Source organism: Saccostrea cucullata, unplaced genomic scaffold (genome assembly GCF_032062105.1).
Source record: "Saccostrea cucullata isolate Sc308-1 unplaced genomic scaffold, CSIRO_AGI_Scuc_v1 ctg253, whole genome shotgun sequence".
Lineage (NCBI taxonomy): Eukaryota > Metazoa > Mollusca > Bivalvia > Ostreida > Ostreidae > Saccostrea > Saccostrea cuccullata.
This window is the reverse complement of record NW_026930548.1, coordinates 106,159-130,715: the sequence shown is the minus strand read 5'-3', so window position 1 is coordinate 130,715 and position 24,557 is coordinate 106,159. Positions and strand designations below refer to the sequence as shown.

Here is a 24,557-nt window from a genome sequence, read left to right as displayed (position 1 = left end):
TATGGGGGCATCAGTGTTTCACAAACACCTTTTTAATTTAACTGTTTATACCCACGTTTGATCTCTTATGGGTATCCTGACAATTTTATGTTGTACATGTAATACTTCATTAGTTCTTTTTCTTTTTACTTTTTCAAAAATTGTTCATAAGATTGTTTAATAGACATTTTTTTATTTGGGGAAAAAAAAAGCCTTGCTTCATACTCAAACCTTTTTCCACTTGAATGTTTATAAAAATTAATGTTTTGAATTTAGAATATTTCCTTTTCTATTTGTTTTCTCTGTGACAACTCTTTGAAAGTTAGTGGAGTTGATTTCTTGATAATTCTACCAGAATGTAAATTAGGCAAAATGATAGGTCAGGAGCTAAGAAGCCTAATGTGCATGTAAATCTTGTGCATGTCTGTCTTTTCCACTTTCATACAGGAGGCTTAAAACGAAAAGAGTCAAATCATGCTGTTCACCATGGAGACATACAATACCCTAAAACCTTGAAAATAAGACAAATTTGATAATAAGCCGGTTTCAAAAATAAGCTACTTACATGTATTTCTGGCATTTAAAATAACTCTTTTATTAAATAAGGCTGTTTTGAAAATAAGCCAGTCATGTTTTTTAGGAAACTGTGTTTTTTTCCCTTGGAATAGGAATATGTCTAGCAGTCTCCATTGCTAAAACCAAGTAAAAGCTTACTAAAAAGGGCACCCATGCAGAATTAAAAATATTTGAACACTTTTCATTACACTCTGACATAAGTTTACCTGGAAATTTTATTTTTAGGAGGAACATGTAGTTTTCAATATATTGATTATAATTTATTGCACTGATAATAATCCATGATTGTGCTCTGGTCCCTTACCAGTGTATTGATAAGCCATAATTTGAACAAGCTAATTCAGAGAATTCGTGTCCCCCGCTTAGGGAAAAAGTCGGCTCCCCCTGACTGAATTTGTAGAATTATTAAATGTATACATGTATACTGAAGGAAATAAAATACATGTATGTCAATATGCATATAAAGATTTGATTGCTTATTCTTTATTGTGTGTATAGAAGATTTTTTTATATGGAATATTTATCACACTGTAATGATGATTTTATAACCTCATAAATTTTTCATTTCACATGCTGAATACTATCATTTAGTAAAAAAAAAAGTATTTAAAAAAAAAAAAAAAAAAAGAAAGGTTCAACCGAGATTCGATCCCGGGGCTTCTCACATTTGAAGCGAGAGACATAACCACTGGACCACGGAGTCGCTTTACCCGGACTGAAGTATATGCAGAACTGAAGTCACATACATGTATATATTCATGTTTTCATGTTCGGTATTCTCAAAATTTTACACAATCCATGGTGTTTGATTTATTTAGCCTTTATTAAACAGTTATAATAGATGTAATAAGAACATAAAGTCCGCCGAGAACCTGTTTTATACGCAATAACTCTCCTCATGCCCCTGCGCTAAAAATAGCGACATGTAATACTATAAATACTAATAAAACAAACGGGGCGGGGCACTTTGAGAGGGGCGAGAGACGTCCTAGGGAGTTTTGGTATAAAATTACATTGCATAAGCTCAAAATCTTCTTGAAATATCGCCCGGAAATGATAGTGTTACACACAGAGAGAATGTATAAATTTACGACCTTGAACTTTGACCTTTTGACCTCAAAATCAATAGGGGTCTTCTTTAGGCCACAGGGAGTTGTTATGTAAAATTTCATTGCGATAGCTCAAATGGTTCTATATCGTGTGGATGTTTTAACAGACAGAATTTGCTTATTTATGACCTTGACCTTTGACCTTTTGACCTCAAAATCAATAGGGGTCTTCTTTAGTCCATAGGGAGTTGCTATGCTAACTTTCATTGCAAAAGCTCAAAGGGTTCTCGAGATATCGTGTGGAAACGAAAGCCGTTACAGACAGACAGAAAGACGGACGGACGGACGGACAAACCCAAATTAATATCCCCCACTTTTCAAGCGGGGGACAAAAATATTAAAGACAGTTTTGAAAAAAAGCCCCCATTTTCTTATCAAAACTTAAAATAAGCCATGGCTTATTTTCAAGGTTTTAGGGTATGACAATTAGGTATTCATAGAAAGATCCCCCTCCCTTCCAATTTTGTATTCCCTGGTTCATTTATCACTGAGCTTACTGTTATGCCTTCATGAAGCTCTTTTATTGTATTCACAAACTGCATAGAAATTGTGATGGATAAATAAAAAAGATATTTGAAATATTGTAACAATATTTTCTTTAATATGTGTCATACATCATATTCCCTCAGTATAAAATGCTGTCAATACAATGTTGTAACAATAGTTTAATATACATTCACATTTAACAACTTTTGAACCAATGAGTAAACATGTTCTATTTTACAGAGAAAAAAAGAGGATTCTATTATAGAAAATTCATCAAATTTTCTTAACAAACAAACAGGAAATCTTCAAATGTAAATGAAAATTAATAGTTTTAATTTCCATCTTTTAAATTGTGTCCATTAAAATTAAATATCAAACAAAGATCTCTAGAATGTAAAATTTAACAGTAAATTATCAAAAGCAGCAACTTTAAAATCATAACAAAATGGTACTTGACATAAAGTATTTTCTTTAAGAATCAAGTCTTTTTAAAAAGAAAAGTATACTGATCAATGTCATCTAAACAATCAAGTTTCAGTTTTAACATATTTTTTAAAAAAAATTCCATGGATTAACATAATATTTTAAAACTTTTCACAGAATCAAAATAATGGGAACTGTATCTATAACCATGACTAAATAATGCTATTAATTCTGACAAAGTGAGAAAATTAATTAACAAACTCCTGTTGTAACTTTCACTTCTTTTTTTAAAAAGAGCTAAAAGAGCTTGAATGACAAATGTAAAACAAATGTACATGTATATACATGTGTATAGACAGAAAGGAAATAACTTGGGATATTAAAAGTGATATAAAATCTAAAATGTTTATATTACTAAGATTAATTGCCATAATATTGTGGTAAAAATAATAAAAAAGAAAATCCCACAAGGTGACATAAAATTGTGACTGTATACAAGTAAGTAGTGAGGTGAAAATGATTAATATGTACAGGTAAGTAAAGGTCTTATCGCCATAACTGAGGTGAATAGGTAAAGAAAATCTCTCAATAAGGTAGCAAAAAAATCTCTTTTCTCCCAATCTCTTAAGTACTTTTTTGATTAACAAGTAAAGAGTAATTTTAAAAAAATCATTTTGAAAATTTTCATGCTTTTTTCATCAGTTCTAAATCCTAAAAAAATTTGTACAACCTATTGCAGGATTTAATAATTAAATATATTTTTCAAAAAGAAAACTATCTCATTTAAAAGAGTTATTTCCCTTAGTTGGGTTCAATCAATGCAACCCATTTTCCCTCTACAATATAGTACATGTACCCGGTAAGAAAAAAATCATTGTTGTGCTGAAAACTAAAGTTAATTCTTATAACTGTGAAAGTCTTCTAAAAAATTTACAAGCTTTCTTTTCTTTTTCTCATTAAAAAGAAAGAAAATAAAATGAATTTGTCACTAAAAACAAAAGGAAACGTGGAAAAATTAAGCTGGCAAAAATCTCTGCTATCACAGTAGAGGGGGGCCCGGGTGTCCCCTTAATGAGATCAGTCATGTTCAAGGTCACAGGAGACGGGGGTTAGCTAACGGCGGTACCTCTACCAAAGTGGGCAACCATCTCTTTGTAAAATAGGCGCAGTAAAAGCTGTGGGAAAAGAGAAAATGCTGTTACTCTGTGATTCTTTGGTATATCATGCAACCCAAAGAAAATAAAAATGCCTATTAAAATAATGTAAATTCATGAATTATTTTGGGGAAAAAGTTAATTGACTTAATTAGTAAAAGATCAATTTGCATTTCATTAATTTCAGCAATTCCTAGAAATAACACAAATACAGAATACCAAGAAAACAAAACAAGATATGCATACCCCCGGTATATATTAATAAATAAATACAAAAGTTAAAAGCCAGTAGCAGCAATTAACATAAATTTCATACAATTGTTTTGTCATTTTAAAATATCTAAAAAGGTGAGGGTCAGAAAATTTGTTCAACTTGCATTATAATATAGACATTAAACTCAATAGAAAAGACAGACTCCAAATGATATTTAAAGTATATGTATATGACATATAAGAAATTCCAAATTTTGACTGAAGTTATGAAGATTTTCAGAACTATACATATACATGTAACTGTGTTAGATTATAAACAAAAATCAACATCATGTACATGAGGAGTGATTAGTAAGATGTTAAATACGGAATAATTTTTGAATAGATGAATGTTTACATTCTCTGAGTACCTTGAGAGAACTTTTATAATGCAATTTATGATTTATAAGATACTGGTACTTTTACACACAGGAAAAACCGCAAAATATGAAACTTCAGGTAATGAAGTGTATTTTTGGCTGATGAAACAATATTGACAGTATTTATTATTTGAATGCCCAACCATGAGTTTGACTGGGCATATTCGAGTAAAAAAGACATATTTGCTAGCACTCACTTGACCACCCTATCAAAAATTTACAATGTATCGGTATATTGTGATAAGCTTATATTTATTTTAAGTCAGTCCTTGTTAACATAAACATTGAGGCTTAATCTACACTTCTTAGGAAACATTTTATTTCTGTATAACATTGTATAATATGCTATCCATGGACAAAACTTAATTGCATGAATTTATTCTATACTAAAAAGCTCATCAAACTCTAAGCTAATTGAGACCTTTTCTTTCTTAACACTATATATATATTCAAATGTAAAACTTAGCTCCTTGGTCCGTTATTTGATCACAAATTAATTTTACTAATTTTGTCATTTTAGGCCAACTGCAAATTTTTTAATGACTTTAGTCAATATCACTACCGTATTTCCTAATTATAAATTTCCCTTAAAAAGGATATGACTCTTCATTTGAAAAGCCTGCATCCTATTCAATAAGGGATGCTTTGTGGCAAGTTTGGTCGAAATTGGCCCAATGGTTTTGGAGTGGTCAAAAAACCAAGGTTGTGAAAATAAGCTAGGTAAAACTATGTGCAATTATGCCTGTAACCCATTCTAATTAGAGAACTATAACAATTAAAAGACAACAAAATTCTTAATATGAACAGGTAAGTAAATATTAATTAAATGTATTTTCTGCATATCAAAGAAAATAATTAGATACAATGAGATGATAATTTTAAGATAGCATGAGATGATAGATGAGTGCAACCTTGTTTGTATGGTGTTGTTCCTCAGTCATGTAATGTTACTTTGATAAGATTATTCCTTGCATTGTTTAAAATATTGTACATTTCTGCTAAAGTTATGATTATTAAAAGGAGGCATTTACATGTAGTTTGTAACTTCATGTTTCCATTTAAGTAACAGGAATATTTCCTAAAAAAAATTTTGATTTTTAACTTTGATTTTTAAATACAGATTTCTCTCTTTAACAGTTCAGTTTGATAATAAACAATTTTAAAAAATGAAAGTGGACAGCCATAAATATTTCTAAATCAATTTCAAGAATATATTATTATATGAGAAACATTATCAGTCATGGAATTCTTTTTAACAAGACGAAACCTGTATATTCTCAGTGATGCAAAATATGTTTTTGGAATAAAATATAAAAATTTTCAATGATATGCCTTTTAAATTAAATGCACAATTTATTTTTTATTATGCCAAAAGCAATGTAAATACATGTAACTGTAAATGAGATTCTTACTATCAAAAAATTTACAAAAATAATATAGCACTTTTCAATTTTTCAATAGCTTTAAATGTATCACAACTGAATTTTCCTTTGATCAAAATGAATAAAATAACACTTAAAACAGACATTACGGTATATATCACATACACTAATATTATATAACTTTGTGAAATCCGGTAATCTGATTGGTCAATACGAAGTAATTATTTTTTAATAAAAAAATAATGACTCGCAAAAAGCTGCCTCTTTTTCACTTTCGCTTTAGACAAACATGGAAGTTTGCAAGTTTGCAAGTTGTAGGTGAGGAAAATTTTAAAAGGTATAGTAAAGAACTCTGAGGCTGAGAATACAAAACAATTACAAGGATATCTGTGAACATTTTTTGGGAATACTTAGCACATACCATTTCATGGTTTAATTCTACTTTTCCACTCGGCGAAAAATAAAATCAAAAATAAAGACGAGTGGGTCATGAAATTAAATGCATAATTTATTTTTTATATAATTTCCTCTGCAAGTAAAATCAATGTAAATACATGTAAGTGTAAATGAGATTCTTACTATCAAAAAATTTACAAAAATAATATAGCACTATTCAGTTATTCAATGGCTCAAAACGTATCACAATTGAATTTTCCTTTGATCAAAATTAATAAAATAACACACTTAAAACAAACATTATATATTGCATACACTAATATTATATCACCAACATAATTATTCAAATATGTAAATCAAATAAATGAAAAAAAAAACAATTAAATTAACTCCTAAACTGTCATGCTATCAAAAATTATACACAAAATTCAAATACAATATAAAAGTCATCAAGAAAACAAACCCAAAAGAGACAAGAGAAAACCAATCCATGTTTTTAACCCTCCTGACAAACAATCTGAAAGTTTCACCGAGTTCATTTGATATGTATAACTGGACGATTTGGAAATTTTCCTGAACCTTATCCCGTTCCCGATGATATGTAATGTACGAGCTTACCAGTAAAGCCATCACATCAGAACCAATCAGCATGTAGAAGACATTGTTCCAGCCAGAGGATTCAATCACGCCAGCCAATAGGGGGCCTACTGCAGCTCCTACAAACCAAATTTTGACAATTAATTATAATCTATTCACTTTTCAATCTAAAATTGATAAGGATATGTATTAGTTTTATATGATAAGCTTTCTTCTTCGGTATTTCAGGGCTATTAAATTCATGCATTATTTGCATTTTATCTGTTTCACAAGTGTACTCTAGAGTTAACCCTTTAAAATGCTTAAAAAAATTTACTTTTTTTTGTATCTGCCAAAATTGAAATAAATGGCAGAAAAAGTTCAGCTCATAAAAGCCCTGAACATTTTTAAGGAATAAATTGTGTAAAGTATTAAAGTAAGATAAATCAGACATATTACAGACATCAAAGTAAGACTGGATATTACACACTGACCTATACTTCCTGTTCCGTCTATAATGGCAGTGACAGTTGACAAGGCTTTGGAATTCCCCTGTAGGCTTTTGTGAGTGCCCAAGTCTGCACTAATGGCAGTGGTAATCAGAGCATAGGGACCATTAACAAAGAACCCACATAACATAGAGAGACCTGAAAATTAATCCACACTTAAAATGCTGTGGTACTACATCTATGAGGTTACAAATATAATAGAATAAAAATTTAGCCACCTTGAACATAGCAAAATTGATCAAAAGTTTTATAATATGGAGTTTGAAATAAAGAGGTGAACATTCATAATTATGTCTGAATCATTCAAAACACAGGACACTGATATAATCAATAACAGTTAAACTTTCATTGATTATAATGGCTGTTCTTGAAAAACCTTATAAAATGAGGTATGTGTATTTACATTCACAATTATGGTATGTATTAAGCATTTATGTATTTTTTTTGTACATCAATAATTAAAATCCTGTCCATACTTACCTATGCTGTGTGCTAAGCTAATACTGCCATACAGGTTATAAATATACAGCTGGAAACAAAATAAATTCAGATTATGTTGTTAAAGCATTTTCAAGCTGGTCCTAAAATCAGTTATTTTTTAGAATAAAAATGATAAAAAAAAGATGTAACCAAAAAAAAAAAAAATTGGTTTCCTGATGAGAAATAATAAAAAAAATTTGGATTTTATTTTAGTGTATATTATAAATATATATAAGGTGTGTTAAAAATTTGGTATATATTTTATATATAAAAGATGAATTTTCAAGTAAAATCATGTGCTTTAGATTTATAGCAAATCATTTCTAGCTGGAAATTATAGGATTTTTCTTCCATAACAAACAATATATAATATCTTTAAAGCACCCGAATGATAGAAATGTTGGTCACTTTGAGTGTAAATAAAGGATAATTTACTGCATAATAACACATGGTGGCTAAGCCCACTTTTCAATAGAATAGGTTTGTCATTTTGAAATATTTTACAGATTTGATAATTTTTTGCATAGTATTTGAAAGGATGTTTTGACCTGCGTGTTACATATATGTCACAAATATGCATCATCCATAATTATTCTGAACAGACATCATCTTTTTTAATACCTAAAATTCAAAAGCCTTATCATTTAAACATGAAATATCACAAATTGTAATAATCTTTTCATCGTATTTCTTTTTGAAAATAAATAAACATGTGGAACGAACTTTCTTAACACCCTTTATATATAAGTATATGTATTATATATTATAATACAAACAGAAAAACATAATAACACACTATAAAATTTTCCCCCTAAAACAAAATCACGTCTGTAAAGCTGAAATAAAACATCATGACAAAAAACATTTTTCCTAAATGCAAAATTCTAAATAAATGTTTTAAAGGTGTAGGTGCATATTTAGACTTTTTTTCATAAAACTACATGTACAAAACAATAAAAGTGTCTATCCCTCACCAAAAATTCCTCCCACATCAAACAGGGTGGAGATGTCTGCAGCCTTCTCTGGGTCATAATTAGCTAAAACACAAAATGCAGGGGTCAGTCAAAGTTATTTATTACTTTACCATTGTTTCAATTTTCCTTGGAATAATAATTAATTCCAACAATATGGGAAAAATGCTTACAAAAATCCATAGCTTATACAATGTGAAAATCCATTTCACCTAACCACGATAAACAATCATTAACAATTTATCTGAAAAGATCAATTTGACATGTCTTAGAAATACTATCAATCAAAGCTTGTAAACTGTGCAGACATTGTACTTTGGCAGGTCCCTATGTCTGCTGTATATGCTGTACTACTTACCTTTGACATGAATGTATTTAGGTAACCAATACAGGAATGTATAACTAACAAGTTTGGCAAAGAAAAGGCACAGAGAAAACTCCACCACTCCCTACAAGCAGAATGAGAACTCGTTAGGTACTGTACATTTTCTTGACTTTTTGAAAAATTGATTTAAATTGTTGACATAATTGGTTTGATTTTATGTGAAATGACTATGCTGCAATGACCAAAACTTACTGGAATCATAAGTGCGCGTAGAATGGATATGGGCTTTTCTTTTTTGTCCAAAGAAACCAATGAGGTTTGGCTATTTGTTGTCCCATATTCCTAAAATAAAACAGTCAAAGTGATATAATTTCATATTCTCAATGCACAATTTTTCAAATGAAGTGATTTTCATTATCTTGACCAATTTACAAATTATTTTAAGTTGATAAAAATATGTAAAATTTTGCATTATAAATTTATATATGACATCACTGTTAATGACAAAGACTTTTAAGTACATGTATCACTTAAGATAGTAATAATTATGAATTTATTCTACAGGATGGTTATGAAACAAGCAAGGGTTAGTTTGGTTATAATGGTGGGTTCAAACATACTGTAAATGCATTATCAAACACAACATCACAATTCCTGCAATAGGAAATCTGACTGAAGCTAAAACATATTTTTCCATTTACAGCACTGAAGCACACAATTTGCCTGGTGTATATATATATATATTTTTTCCATAAAAATAACCTGTTTTCAGGTATTAATTTTAAAACTGTTAACTGAAAAACAAGAGCTTAATAGTGAATAAACTTTGTGTTAGTTGAAAATCAAAGCATCCTTGGTGAAAATATTTTGGTTAGTGTGTTAATTAATGGCTAAACATGGTGAATCTTTGATGAACTATTTTAAATAATTTTGTGCTTTAAATTAAATTAAAAAATGGTTGGAATGGTGTGAAAAACTTTAGATAACTGTGCAAGCAATTTTTAGTGTTATGACATACGGCACTTCGATTGATGCTTTTAAGTGACTCTATCAAGGGGTCATCCTCCTGCAACAGTTTGAGAGTACCTTTATATATCGATATATATATTTCTTTATTTTATTTGTACCATTATATTATAATTATCATGTACCTCACACACAATCTTTAATTGCATAAGCTGCTTCTTGTACAATATCATAACATATACTAGTAATTAATTTTGTATATTCCACTCATAGTCTCACACCCACTAAACACAGGTTGTAACATGATGACTCTTACATTCTTTTTTTTCTAGCAGCTATATCAATGTAAGCTGTTATACTCAGGGATGGCACACCAAAACAAAAAAAAAAATCATCAAAGATAGCATGGATTTTGTAAAAATCACAACAAATATATCAGTATACATGTACTGTATTACCTTGCATTCTAAAATAAAATGATAAAATCCCTTCATGAATTTATTAACCCTTGCTGAATATTGATGCAATCAAGAAAATTTTACAACAGAAAGAATTTTGGTTAAATAACTCAAAGGATAAAACATTGTTTTGAAGTAATAAAAGCCATCCCTGAGCCTATACCCACTGCCATTATAGCATTTTTTTTATTTAATAATAATCTAATGTAAACTGTAATCTGGGATTATTCATCCCTTCATATTGTCCTTTAACAGGAGACTTTTTCATCACAGGTTTAACAGACAAGTCTTTCAAGAGCTAGATTACAGTGTACAATGTAACTAGCCAATTAAACTCATTCTTACTAGTCCTTTACAAACTTGGACAGCTGGTTTTTCACAAACAATGGCCATGGGTATAAAGCCAATCTCTTTTGGCTATGGAAACAAACATCCAACTTTAATTACAATAAACTTGACAACATTCACACTTATGTGCAACTATGTACCCTATATTGTTCCATGTACAATTACATATATCACAGGGAAATTTTCACACAAATATTCTGACTTTTGTTTTTTTTTTGTTTATTTTTTGGTTTATCACAAGTGGGCAAATATAAAACAGATATGAAATAAATAATAATTAACACCAATTGAGTTATTATTTTTTGTTTTACAACATATAAACAATGATTTTGAATAAATTGTTCTTATTTGCAAAGAAATATTTTGTTTTATTCAGTGCAAAAAGAAAGATTTCATAACTGATTCTGTTTGCTAGTGCCAAAGGGTGCATATAACATGGGACAAAGATAACCTTGTATACAGTACCCCTCTTAACAGCTGAAATTGAAATAAACTTTTTTAAATCATTTCAAATTGGTCACAAGTTTTGAATGCCTCATTATCATATATTTTCTCCTTCATTTTTTTCAACTTAAAAGAACATACAAACTTCATTTGTAATTTCCTGTTTCAATTAAAAAAAAAAAAATCAAGCCAATTCAATCAATCGTCAAAAATATTGAAAGATTAGTGCATTAAGTAATTATTAATGAGTTAGAGCATCTCCATGCATTATACATCAAATGTTAATGAGTGGCATTTACTATAATTAAAGTGACTGTTAAGAGTTTAATTAGTATCTTTTTGGGACAAGCAATTTTTTTTTCAGGATATATTGATATGATAAGAGCAAAAATTAGTTCTCTCAATGACAGCTGTGCAATATTTTTTTACCATATAACTTTCTCCATTCTGAAATCATTTTATGATTAATCATTACAATCATATAATACTGTACATGTATATTATATATTATATATATATTAAATGCTAGATTTTATAAATAACATGAAATAAACCAGAAAAATATCAGAAGACGTCATTTTAATGATACATAATACTGATGTGGAGAACTGATTAAGGGAACTGGAATGGAAGAGTACATGACCTCTTTGAGAAAAACTTACCAAATCGGACTTTTCTGAGGCCTCCTCTGTATACTGTATCTAAACAAATGATATCATTTATATTAGATAACAGAGAGTAATTTTATTCATCATTATGTTACTTAATGCTTCCCATCTACTCTAGGTATTAAGAAATTCATGTAATATATCTGTTCCAGTGTACAATCTAAAATACAATTAAAGGTATATGTAAGTGAAAATTCTTGTGTGCTTTGCCAGTTATGCAAATTATCCCACTTTTCCAACTATTGTTGATGCCCTGGCATACTCTACTACCTAGACAGTGATTTCTTATATTTCCATTTTATTGTGAAATAAAATTGTAAATTTATAGATTTTAAAAATATAGACTAATAGATTAAATTTACAGGGGGCCTCCCATGCCATCTCAATAGTCCCAGCCCACTGACGTCATGCACAAAGACAGCCGCACGAGATTTAAATGCATATATATAAGGCCTTTACAGTGTAAGACACAGAGACAGATGCAAGAGATTTACATGCATATTAGGCCTCCTTAGCTCCCGACTTATTGCTTGGTGAGATTTACATTCCAACAGAATGATCAAGAAATCAACTCTACTAGCTTTCAAAGAGTTATCACAGAGAAAACAATTAAAAAAGTAAATATTTTAAAATCAACTCATGAAATGCTTTACAGATGAAAATGAGAAAGGTCAAGTCACTTTTGCAAAATACATTGAATGTTTACAATTTCTAAAATAAATTTTGGCATAAAACTTACCTTAGTTGAGATTGTTTGATCAGGCAAATCGCATCCTACTTCAACAGGAGCTGAGAAAGAAGAGGAAAATAAGTTAAATTATGTGTACAGCATTTATATTCAATTTATATCAGATTATACTGATATTTGAAAAAAAAATCCTTTACATCTTTCCCTTGACAGAATTATCAAGGGGCCTAATGGCCACAATGCTCATCTGAAAACTTCAATCCTGATGATAAGACATGTGAATTTAAGACTGAGATAAGTACATCTCTGTTCAATCTGAATTCTACAAGAATTTGGTTCTGTTTAGACTAATCTTAATTTTACAATAGCTTTACTTCAGTGATTCTGCAAACTATGAATAATTTAATTGGCTGCTTAACACTAAAGTGTCTAGTTACATATATCTGTAGATTCTTTTCATTCTTAGGGTATATGGCATCTTCCACAATAAAACATGCGATTGTTTCATACCTTTTTTAAAATTACTGCATTAATAATTTATACAGTATGAATAAATTAAATTGTAAGCTTGTATCAGCAATTTGTCATAAAATATTACTGTTGTTTCATTTTAGCTGTAATTATATACTTTTTGCAATTTTATTTTGTAAAGAAATGCAATTCATTTGTAATGCTGATTGAATTCTTGGCAAAAGTAAATAAGGGCAATCTCAAAAACCTGGTTAAAAATGCAAAAATTGATTACTTGCTTAAATATTGCTTATATAGTACAAAACACTGCTTTCTTTTGGTTCTAAATCATATTAATTTGAATTCACAAAGAAAAAAAAAACATAGATCATCAGAACATCAACCAAAATCCAAATCAATAAAAATGTTTTGTAAACCTTAATATGTGTCTTACATCCATATCATATGGGATCTGAACAGTACTGAATCTACAACAGAAGGGATACTTTCATGCAAATACAACCATTGCATTGAAGAAGATAACCGGACAATCTTAGATCAGAAAAGCTCTTCTGACCATCAGGCATCTTTTTCAAGTTTCAAGTAAACTTAAAATCTTAAATGTATTCTAAAACAGATCCTACTTGGCACCATGAACAGGAAGACAAGGATTCCTAAGGATCCAATGATGATCCCCGGGACTATGAAGGACCATCCCCAGACAGAGTTCACAAAGATCCCGGCTATCAGTGATCCCAGGATGTTCCCCACAGAGGTATGGGAATTCCAGATTCCCATGATCAGTCCTCGCCTTAAAAAAAATCATCAATAATTGATAAAAATTAAAGAATTTGAAGACCTTTGACTTTGTACATGGAATTAAAATAAAAGCTATTGCTAAGCATCAATGATATTTGAAGACAAAATACCGGTATACAATACATGTATTTATTAATATACAAACAAACAAAAATGCCTTACTTTCCCTTTCCATACCAGTTCCCCACACATGTTACAACTGAGGGCCAACCAGAACTCTGTAATAATCCCCCAATCACCTGAAATAAAAATCCCTCACAATCATTTTACAAATAATTCAAAATTAAAAAAAAAAACAAAAAACAAACAAATAAAAAAACCTCTTGCTACTCAAAAATGAAAAATCCTTGAACCAAATATGCAGATTAAATTAGCTGTGCAAGTTATTTTGACTCTGTCACCTGCACTCCTATGTAGAACGCAAGGGAGTGGATCTGCCAGAAGTACCCCATCCCAAACATGGCCGTCATGATACCGCTGCCTATCATGCCCATGGATAAGAATATCCGCAGGTTCATCCTCTCTGCTATGTGGCCACTAAAAACAGAAATCCATGTCTTTATAATCATCAACAAGTTAAAAATACAATTATCCTAGGGAAACCCCTACTCTCATGGAAGAACACAATCAAAGCATCATCTCATCAAAGTATTCACAGGCCTAGGTGTACCATATATCTGAAAGCCTGGGACCTGTTTTTCAAAAGAATTTATGACTAAGACCAAAAACTCAGTCATGAAATTGGATCAAAATGCTTAATAATGCATATACTGTTTCTAAATTTTGCGATTTAATTCACCTCAAGTGTTTTTTTTTTTTAAATAAAACATAAATAAATAAAAATTCAGAATGAGGAAAAATCATGTAATTAAGAATGTTATGCAAGAATTAAGCTTTATATTCAGATAATTTCATAAAAATTTATTATTGCTTAAAATATTCTAGGTCATTTTACTAAATTTAATACAAATAATAGATTCAAGGTCTTTAAAAATGCATATATGATTTAAAAAATTAAAAGATTTATGATTATCATCAATGTAAAATTGTTTTACATTAATACTGGTATATGTTAAATTGATGTCAGCAGACACTGTGTGAATATATAATTCAAATGCATCTTTATAAACATGACAAATGCAAAATTGCCAAATATTTATTGAATAATAATTGGGGATTTATGGTAACATTTCCCCCTACTTTCACATATCCTGGTTGACACAGATTTTCAGGTCAGTGACCTATAGAGTCAAGGTTTCTTTGTTACATAACAGAAACCGCCCCACTTTCACAAAGATAAGGAAAGGCACCGGAGCCCTTTCTTAGGGTCAATAGCACTTTATCAGCATTAAACCAGAAGTGCGCAGTAGATGGTCACAGTCACCTTCAGCTATCTCTCAAGGTCATGTCACATTGATTTTACTATCTCTTGTCAATATCCTGAATGAAAGAGTTTCCTTTGAATTGAAAAGTTTGGGTACACTTACTAAGGTGGCAAACCTTATCCCTGCTTCTAAATCCTTTTCAAAATAAAATGCTTCTAAATCCTTTTCAAAATACGTTTATCATCTGTTCAAAATTCTCTCAAATAAGAAAAGACAGTATCCTTTCATATACCTGGTATATTTTGTGTGTAATAGATAGACATACATGTATTTACAATGTATGGCATTTTTGTTCTTAATTAGTCCCTACTATTGGGTGATAAAGGAAAAATTCCTTTGAGAAAGAAAAACACACAAATATTTTTCTTTCTTTCGTATTTTTCAATGCTGCTATAAATTTTAAACCTGGAGAGTGATAGTGGTGTATTGGAAAAATTTCTGAACCCTTTTTCAAGGAAAAAAAAAACAAGCAACTTAATTAACTGTAGTCTTATGGTAATGGTAAACAAAATTATACTGGAGGGGGATTTTAAAGCAACTCTGATTGGAGAATCAACCATTGTGGTACCTAGATAGTTTCAAAATTTTCAAGAAATGATAAATTTGAAAGGAAATTCTTTGAAATTTTTTCCCACTATATTCATGCTTATGTACCTGAGGAACATTCCAACTGCATAGGAAAATAAATATGCCAAGTCAAGACTCCCAAGGAGGGAATTTGCATTGTCTTTGTCTGGAATAAAAAATAACAATCTTTTATAAACATAAACTAGCACAAGAAATGCAATGCATATTACAAATATCATCCCCCCAAGTAAACATACTGCTCTTATATATACACACATAAATTGAAATTTGTGTTGTGAATAGCTCCTCTCAACTTCATTTTTACATTTATTCAGAAAAATAAATTGAAAATTTAAATAAATTTTGGTACATATTTGAAAAGAAAATAAATATTAAGCATTAGGAAACATACATCCTCCGAGGCAAGAAAGATTTTTATAGCAAATATATTTCCCAGATGTTTCCTTTATATGCAAATGATAAAACGTAACTTTTTAATTAGTACTTCAATCAGTAAAACCCACTTATAACAATGTGGCAGGGACTAATGATTTTGCTTTATTATATGTGTAATTGAGTATCCATTATATCCATTTAATTTATAATTTGTTTTAGTCAACGGGAATCAAACTCACTTTGTTATAAGCATCTATGCATTATTTACAAGTGTGTTTTATTGTATTAATTATGTTTAAAGAACAAGATAAAAGTAGGTTACCAAACGGTTTCCAGTCACACCACTTGGTGTCATTTCCTTCATGGATGATGAGATTTTCATGATTCAAGGACACAGAGCAGTTTCTGTTCAGGACACTCTGTAAAAACACAATAATATCAGTTAATCTGATTGCTAAATGTACAAAATAAAAACTGACAGAGTCATTACTGTCATACAACCCATACAGTATATGCTTATAGGTAAAAAATCTTGATGTTTAGAACTTGAACTTTGAGTAAAAGTTTTTATTGTGTATCATTGTGTGGTTTACATGTGGTTTACATGAATAAATTAAGTCTGTATTACTGCATGTTTACATGTGCAATGATATAGATTTATTGATATACAAGTACTGAGATGCAAGAATAAAATGTAACATAGGGTGATGTATAAAATCATATACCAGCAAGTATATCATGGTATAAAGTATTTTTAGTTAAACTATAATGGAAAAAAAAATGATTTTCTTCATTTGATCATGCTGTTTTCTTGTGTTCAGAGCTTATTAAAATGTTACATAGTGATCGATTTGTGAACTTAAAATAAAGGATGAATAATTTATTTTATTTAAGAAATAAAATATTATTTTTAGAGTTTCATTGGGATATGACAAGAAGTTGGCCACATGATCCAATTCTATAACACCGTAAGAGCACTATAGTAGTTTTGATCACATACTAACTTCATGTCATATTTCAATTAAACTCTAAAAATGAAATTTTATTGATTATGCCGGTAATCAAATGATTATTTGATGCTATATATTTTTTTTCTAATTGCACATCTTAAAGTATGTCATTTTATCACTCTAAATACTTAGACACAAAGAGACAAAGGCCTTGCTTTTAACCCTAAAACCAATAAGATAGAACTACGACTGACAGTAAGACCTTGTCTGAAATTGGTATCAACCTTTATGTGAAGCATGTAGGGAGAATCTGACACATTCCAGAACTTGGGGAACAAATTTATTTTGAGCTAATCTCGTTTTTGATAAGGCTAAAATGAAGAACCTCTCTAACAGTCTTCTATAAAGCACTCTCTGATCAGACATACTAAACATGCACCAAGTCTGAGGTCAACATGACAATTGTAGGCAACAGTACAAATGGAAACCTTGACCTCCTCAAGTACTGGTACCTAAAATTAGCGACGTGAAATGCTAGAATATTAGCAAATTGTCTAATACACTGTACTATTGAGTTGAGTTACTGTTATAACTAATTTATATCTGAAAATATTTATTATGCTTGTTTTACCTACAGATATTAAGATTACTCTAGTTCATGCTGTCAAAACATAATGAGCAATTTTAAACAATTTACATATTCATCTAGAATGATTATTAAATGGTTTTATCTGCTCAGTACAGTTCAAGATTTACAATTCATCAACATCCTATGTCATCCCATGTCAAATATTGTATGCTGTTAGCTTCAAAGTCTAAAAAACAAGGGGTCCATGGGCCAATTAATGCTCACCTAACATACTTTAATTAGCCCTACTGTCCTTCAAATCAGATTTTAAAAGATTCTTTCCCAAGAAAAATTGTGACTCCATAATGATGTTATAGCCCCTGAATCCTAACTCTAGGGATCTCTTAGTATCTCACACACCATAGAGAATTAGAGATATGACTAACATGGCCTGGTCATTATGTCAGTTATGGAAAATGAAATTCTTTTCCTGTAAACATGCGTAATCCAAACTTTGATACTAAGCTAGCTCCAACCTAAGGGTCATGATTTGAACCCCAACTCCCCTCATAAATACCTAAAAAAATTGGGATTGTTTGCAAATTAATGGTTCTATTGTTTGTTTATAAGATTTTCAAAGAAAGAGAGACTAATATTTTTACTTTTATGCAAAAAATTAATTCTCTATTGTGATGCAAGCCCTATCCCTTGGGAAATGAATAGAGCAGTTTTAATAAAAGAATCAACACAACTTTAGGAAGCTTTTGCACAAGTTTCTTTCTTTCTCGTTAAGTTGTTCTAGAGAGGATTTTCTCAGATTTTTTTTTTAATTGTTAGTATAATAGATGTAGATCATGGTCAGATTATATTACCTTGACAACACTAATTGGCTTCCTGGATAGGTGATAGCTGGTATAACACAGGAAAGTAAATATCAGGATGAAGATCTTATATCTGTAAAAAGAAAATTACAAAAAAGAAAATTACAAATATCAAAATAAAAATGTGGCAACTAGAAACCGAAGTCTCTGATGAGACTCTAGCCTTACTGGCTTGAACTCATGCATGTAAAAGTATACAGAAAGAAAAAAAAGTACCTTGATCAAAAACTCTTGTTTTATGGTTTTAAAATTCATACTGACATAGACTTAACCCATCGCAAGCAAAATGTTGTAAAAAGCTCAATTTAGCTTTGAGTTCAAGAGAACTAAAATATAAATGAACTAGTGTTCACAGTTTTAATAAAATCAAACCTTTCATCATGATACAGAAAGAGCAACATTGTAATTTTATATATTTACATTTGCAAATATCTTTCTTAGATGAACCTATTGAAGAGAAAATACGTTCAATTCTGTGTAAATTTCATTTGGGGGTCAGAGGTCATAACACGATCACAGAGCGATGTGATATTTTGACCAAACAACTTCTAGGTCATTGCGTGTCACTATATAGCAATACGTTGGCCCGTTCGTGTAATAAATACAATTTAACTCGAAATGTATTAGTTTCAAATGTAAATATAAGTAATAAATCAAAAGCCTGAAAGGCTTCAATGGCATCTAACAAGAAAAACAATTTCAAAAGATCTGCAAATAGGTCGTGAGTGACTCCAGTAACATAATAATAAAATTTTAAAAAAATAGTCTTAACACAAATACAGTATAGGGCCTGATAGCCTTGTGTCCTGGTCCGAATGAGTCAGGGTTCGAATTGACCAGACATCGTCAGAAAAGTCCATCCTCTATATCAATCTATTTTCTTTTCAGTCAATCGAAGACATATGAAGGGTTTCATAAATTATTTTAATTAATTGCCATTGTCAGAGTGTTGTTCTGTTCTATAGTGATTGCATCTTAACTACAACCATGACTCTAATGTTACAAGTGTGACTTACGATAAGGCGCGGTAAACAAATGGAGGAAATGGATAAATACAGTAATACTGGCATTACTGGTCAATATCGTAGGTTGTTCGGCTAAAATTGGATTGAAGATCGTAAAAGTAAAGCTAAGATTAAGAAATTCAATCTTTATAGTCTTGTTGTATTCGTGTTTATTTTGTAATTATTTTAACGTATTTAAGATTGTTTGTATTACAGTAATCGGTCCCAAAATGTGATTCATGTCATTCGATATCAAAAAATTCATCCGCAACAACCATAACGTTTTTCTTGCGTAAAAAATTAAACATAATATCGTTGTTTTGTAGTAGTATTAATTGAAGATACAATTGATTTAATTTTATATTCAAGCTATTATTCATTGTGAACGTTTTAAAAGAAACTGGTTTACAGCTGTTGCTATTTTCTATTGCGGATGCATCCACTGACACGTGCGGTCGCGTAAACCTGACTGATCGCTAGATGACGATTGGGCAAACCCGACGCCATAACAACAATGTTAAAAAGTTCACTGGGAAATGAATTTTTAGTTGGTACGTGATCAAATCTACTGAGAAGCCCCTCGGGCTTCACAGGATTTGATCACATGACCAACTCAAAAGTTCATTTCCCAGAGAACTTTTTAACATTGTTGTTTATTTCTTAAATAATGTACATCTTGCATACTGCACTTGACCATTAACTTGATCAGGAACTGTCCTAGCTTACAATACCCTTATTACCCTTGCACATTTTTCTCCTTCAACCCCCTTGATAATTTGAAATGAAGACAATTTATCCCTAATATCAACATTTCAAGATTGAAATGAATTTATTTTACCATGTTTACAATGAATCAATGCCTTAAACTCTTAGCAGGAAGCAATATTAAGAAGTCCTTTTTTTAAAAAAGATGATTCACATTTTATTTAAATCTCATAATCATACACTGTCATGCTACATTTACATCATGATGGACCCTTAAAGAATAAAGTGCATCTTTATCATTCTCAAATATTTATTGTTTGATTATAGTGTAGACTAGTGTATTGTTTCCTGTTAATATCACACAAGTAATTCTATAACAGCATTTTTCAGTATTCTTGATGAAATGTAACCAGCTTTATCTTATCCTCTCTTTCTGTTTTTAATATACTTTACAAGCTGTCATGCAATAAAGTTATCATAACTTGGTGATCGATGCAGAGCTGAGCACAGAACCTAAGAAGACAGATTTGTGATTTAGGATATAATCAATTTATTTACACAGAAAAGTTGTGCAACCTTCCAAATACAGTAGAACAGTGCTCCCACTTGAGCTTAACATCTATAACTTATAGAAATAATTTAAAGCTTTCTCTTCATGTGGTATCTTGTGATACTAATTATCAAATAACTTATAAAGTCTACACTCAAGATATATTCACATAGGTCAACTATCTGTGTGTCCACTTATTGACACTATGGCAATACTGAACTTAACACGTGATTGTCATTGTCAATGTCTAGGTCACATAACATGTTCATATGTGACATGTTATCAATTAAATTTACAAAATTATGGATTTAAAAGAGCCTTGATAACTTTGTTTACATGAATCAGATAATGATGATGGACTAAATCATGTGACACAATTTTCTTAGATGATAAACACTGTTAAGTGTTACAAATTTACAATACAAAATAAATAGATAATCTCTGTAACGCTTCTTATAAACTTCCAAAGTAACAATTTATTCTAATTCTTATATATGCACTATCATATTTTGCTCATGAAGTCATTTGTTAAGTTTATACAAAACAGAATATAAATATTTTTTAAAATAATAATATTATTAAGTATAAACTTTGAATAAAAATTTATACACTGTAAATTGTAATAAATGTGTGCTTGGCAAACTCAAAACACACGTGTGAAAAAAAATCTATGACCCCCTGTGGCAATCAACCACCTGTGGGCTTCTTAACAGGAAAGAACAAGCTACACTAATTAAAATTCCATTATACACTCTTTGTGTTGTAGGAACATGTGTTATAAATGAGACTTTATGTTTGAACATTTTATCGCTTGTTTATGATGCGACTACAAATCCATAATAAATTTAATAATAAAGGGTTTTTATCGAATATGTTGTGGGTTTTTTTATCGCTTGCCTTGGCCAGGGTATAAAAATTAAAAACACACACACAAAAAATTGAAAAAATTCCTTTATGTTATTGGTGATTCCACATTGAAGATGTGAGATATTGAAAAAAAAAAACATCCCATGAGTGATAGCCACTCCATAAAGTGCTCAACATTGGATAAATATAAATGATGCAAAGAAAAATGTTAAAAACTTAAATAACTTGAAGCAATATTAAAGAATGGATTTATAATAAATCCACAGGCAATCAACGTTGATAAATGTGCTTAATGATTCATATGCTTATAAAGAAAGAGGAATAGAGTGAAGGAGTTAAGTTTTAAAGTTTAAACTCGTAACTGGAAGAAGAATAGAGCAAAAGAATATCAAGCCTTACCTAACAGTTCTTACTGAGTTCGTTCCACTCAGTGATGGTAGCAGACGTATACCAATTGGTGGAATGACGGTCATCTCGCTGCTCTATAAAACAAACATGAAAACAAAATTGTGTCCCCAACTATCACCTAACCATCGTCTCTCTCCCTCAACCACAAACAGTTGGACCTCTTCAACAAACGTAACTTCCGGTACGCGATATATTCAAAGAAAGAAGTATGGACTGTAAAATTCCGGAACAATAAAAACCCAGTTTTTGTTTCACTAGCAAATATACTTTTTGGCCCCGAAAGTGAATATAAGTTCTTCACGAACTTCGGATATTCAAAATTCTTGACTTTTAAGTGGCTAGAAAAAATAGGAATCAAAAATATTTATATCGATACAGGAAATAAATAGCGAATTTTTTACAGTGTACAAGTGTGAATTTTTAAAATCCATAAATTGGTAATAAAATTGAAATGACAAGAAAAAATAATAGGAAGTAAAAGAAAAATGAGGAATTAAATTTTATTTTTAGTTAAATATGAATGTGTAATTTCATTTAATGATATGAATTTATTAATAAATATAATTTTAAATATTATTTAAAAAAAATAAAAATAAAAAAACTTACATCTAAGGTCTTACTCACAGATACGTGTATGGCTGTTTCTCAACCCACAGATAGTTCAAAGAACTGTATAGAAGGTACTGTATCTCTTTTATACAAATTTGAGAATTAGAGATATAAGATAAGAACTATTTCTTCTGTGAATCTTATCTTTCCTGGGGTTGAAAACGCCTTGAGCAAATAATTAATAAAACTTGACCCATAGTGACAGAACAACCCACATCACCACGGTCCAATGAACAAAGAAAAACATAATGGATGCGTGCTAACATCTTTTGGTTCATAATAGGTTGTACTTAAATTTGTACCAACCAAGAATTTACGAAAGGAAAAAAGGAGATAGAGAGAGAACGATATTTTTCTTTAAAAGACCACAGTAAATGAGAAACAAGAGGTCAATGGGCCAATTCGCTGTGGTCTTGAGCAGATTTTTTCCAATTTATTAATTTGCAAAAAATTGACCCCCCCCCCCTTTTGCCCCGGCCAAACGTGAAGATGCTTCCATAAAGATATGACCAATCATGGCTTTGCTGTTCTTAGAAAGAAGATTTTTACCTATATACCCGGTATTACTATGTTAAACTTTGATCATCCGTTCTGGCCAACCATACTCCCGGGGGTCATGGATTTAACAAACTTGAATCTACACCAACTGAGGATGTTTCCATATCAACCACTGAATGAAAACAGGGGTTAGCGTCAGAGGAATCTCGGAATCTCTTATCCGCAACTCCTCCTATACTACCGCATAAAATTTAGACTTTCACAGATTCTTCATTACATAATGCCGTTGTGCACCTTCTAAATTACTTTTTGATTTGACACTAATATCAAATCTTGCAGAGCAAAACATGGACTTTGCCATTATAATCATAAGGGACGCGGAGGATATCATTTAGTGAGCCCATTGCTCACGGTACCTCTGCTCTTATATATCCCCGCTTGAAAAGAGGGAGGTCATCAGTGATCGAGATGCCCGTCCTTCTGTTAAGCTTTGGGGTATACCCATCTCTTCTCCACGACCCCTCTTACACCACTGAATGAAATTCCAAGACACTTTCACAGATTCTTCATATTTTAATGCCATTCGACCTCCTATTTTACTTTTTGATCTGACACTTTTAAGGAGGTTTCCCAAGCAAAGCATCGATTTTCCATTGTAATCATATGGGAGGCAGGGGGTTTCATTTAGTGAGCTCAGTGCTCACAGTAACACTTCGAGAAAATTATCGTCTAGAGGGAAGTAAATTTGTAAATATCTTTTCCTCAATTTCAATATTGGGTTCGCAGATTTTACCCCGAAATGGAAAAGTAAATGCAAAAGGTACTACATGTGGGGATTGAACTCAGTAAATGTCACACCCACCTCTCGTATGATTATAATGGCAAAGTCCACGTATTCTGCGCTGGAAAACCCAAAATTAGTGTCAGATCAACAAGTAAAATAGGAGCTGCGCAATGGCACTATTTAAATGTGTTACAAATATTCTGTAAAAGTATAATATTTTCTTTCAGTGGTATAGGAGGAATTGCGGATAAGAGATGTGTACGCCCAAAGCGTAACAGACGGTCGGACGTACATCCCAATCACTACATAATGTATATACTAATACCCTCCCATTTAAAAAAAGGGGGGGGGTAATAAAGTGTTATTTAACCCATCCTCACCTTTCATATGTAACATAACATACATTAATACGTTTTATTTAAGGTCAGATCACAGTACCATTTGTGCAAAACAACTTGTCTGTATGCATTGGTATTACAGGGCTTCTTATAAGACCTCTACTGCTCTCTTGCTACAACTTTCTGAAAGATGATAATAAACACAACA

At 30.7% G+C, this 24,557-nt stretch overlaps 1 protein-coding gene across 1 annotated transcript; it reads right to left on the bottom strand.

The window, feature by feature from the left end:
- Positions 1 to 2,243: 2,243 nt before the first annotated feature.
- LOC134229001 (glucose-6-phosphate exchanger SLC37A2-like) lies at positions 2,244 to 22,296 on the bottom strand. Its single transcript, XM_062710710.1, has 19 exons — positions 22,112 to 22,296; positions 18,578 to 18,659; positions 16,510 to 16,606; positions 15,879 to 15,957; positions 14,241 to 14,376; positions 14,002 to 14,078; positions 13,665 to 13,831; positions 12,622 to 12,671; positions 11,877 to 11,915; positions 11,644 to 11,661; positions 10,017 to 10,064; positions 9,251 to 9,340; positions 9,032 to 9,122; positions 8,677 to 8,739; positions 8,307 to 8,323; positions 7,703 to 7,751; positions 7,208 to 7,360; positions 6,756 to 6,853; positions 2,244 to 3,748 (listed from the first exon to the last, which is right to left on the bottom strand). The coding sequence occupies exons 1-19, from the start codon at positions 22,183 to 22,185 to the stop codon at positions 3,683 to 3,685; spliced, it is 1,494 nt and encodes a 497-aa protein (XP_062566694.1). The 5' UTR covers positions 22,186 to 22,296; the 3' UTR covers positions 2,244 to 3,682.
- Between the last annotated feature and the right edge of the window lie 2,261 nt (positions 22,297 to 24,557).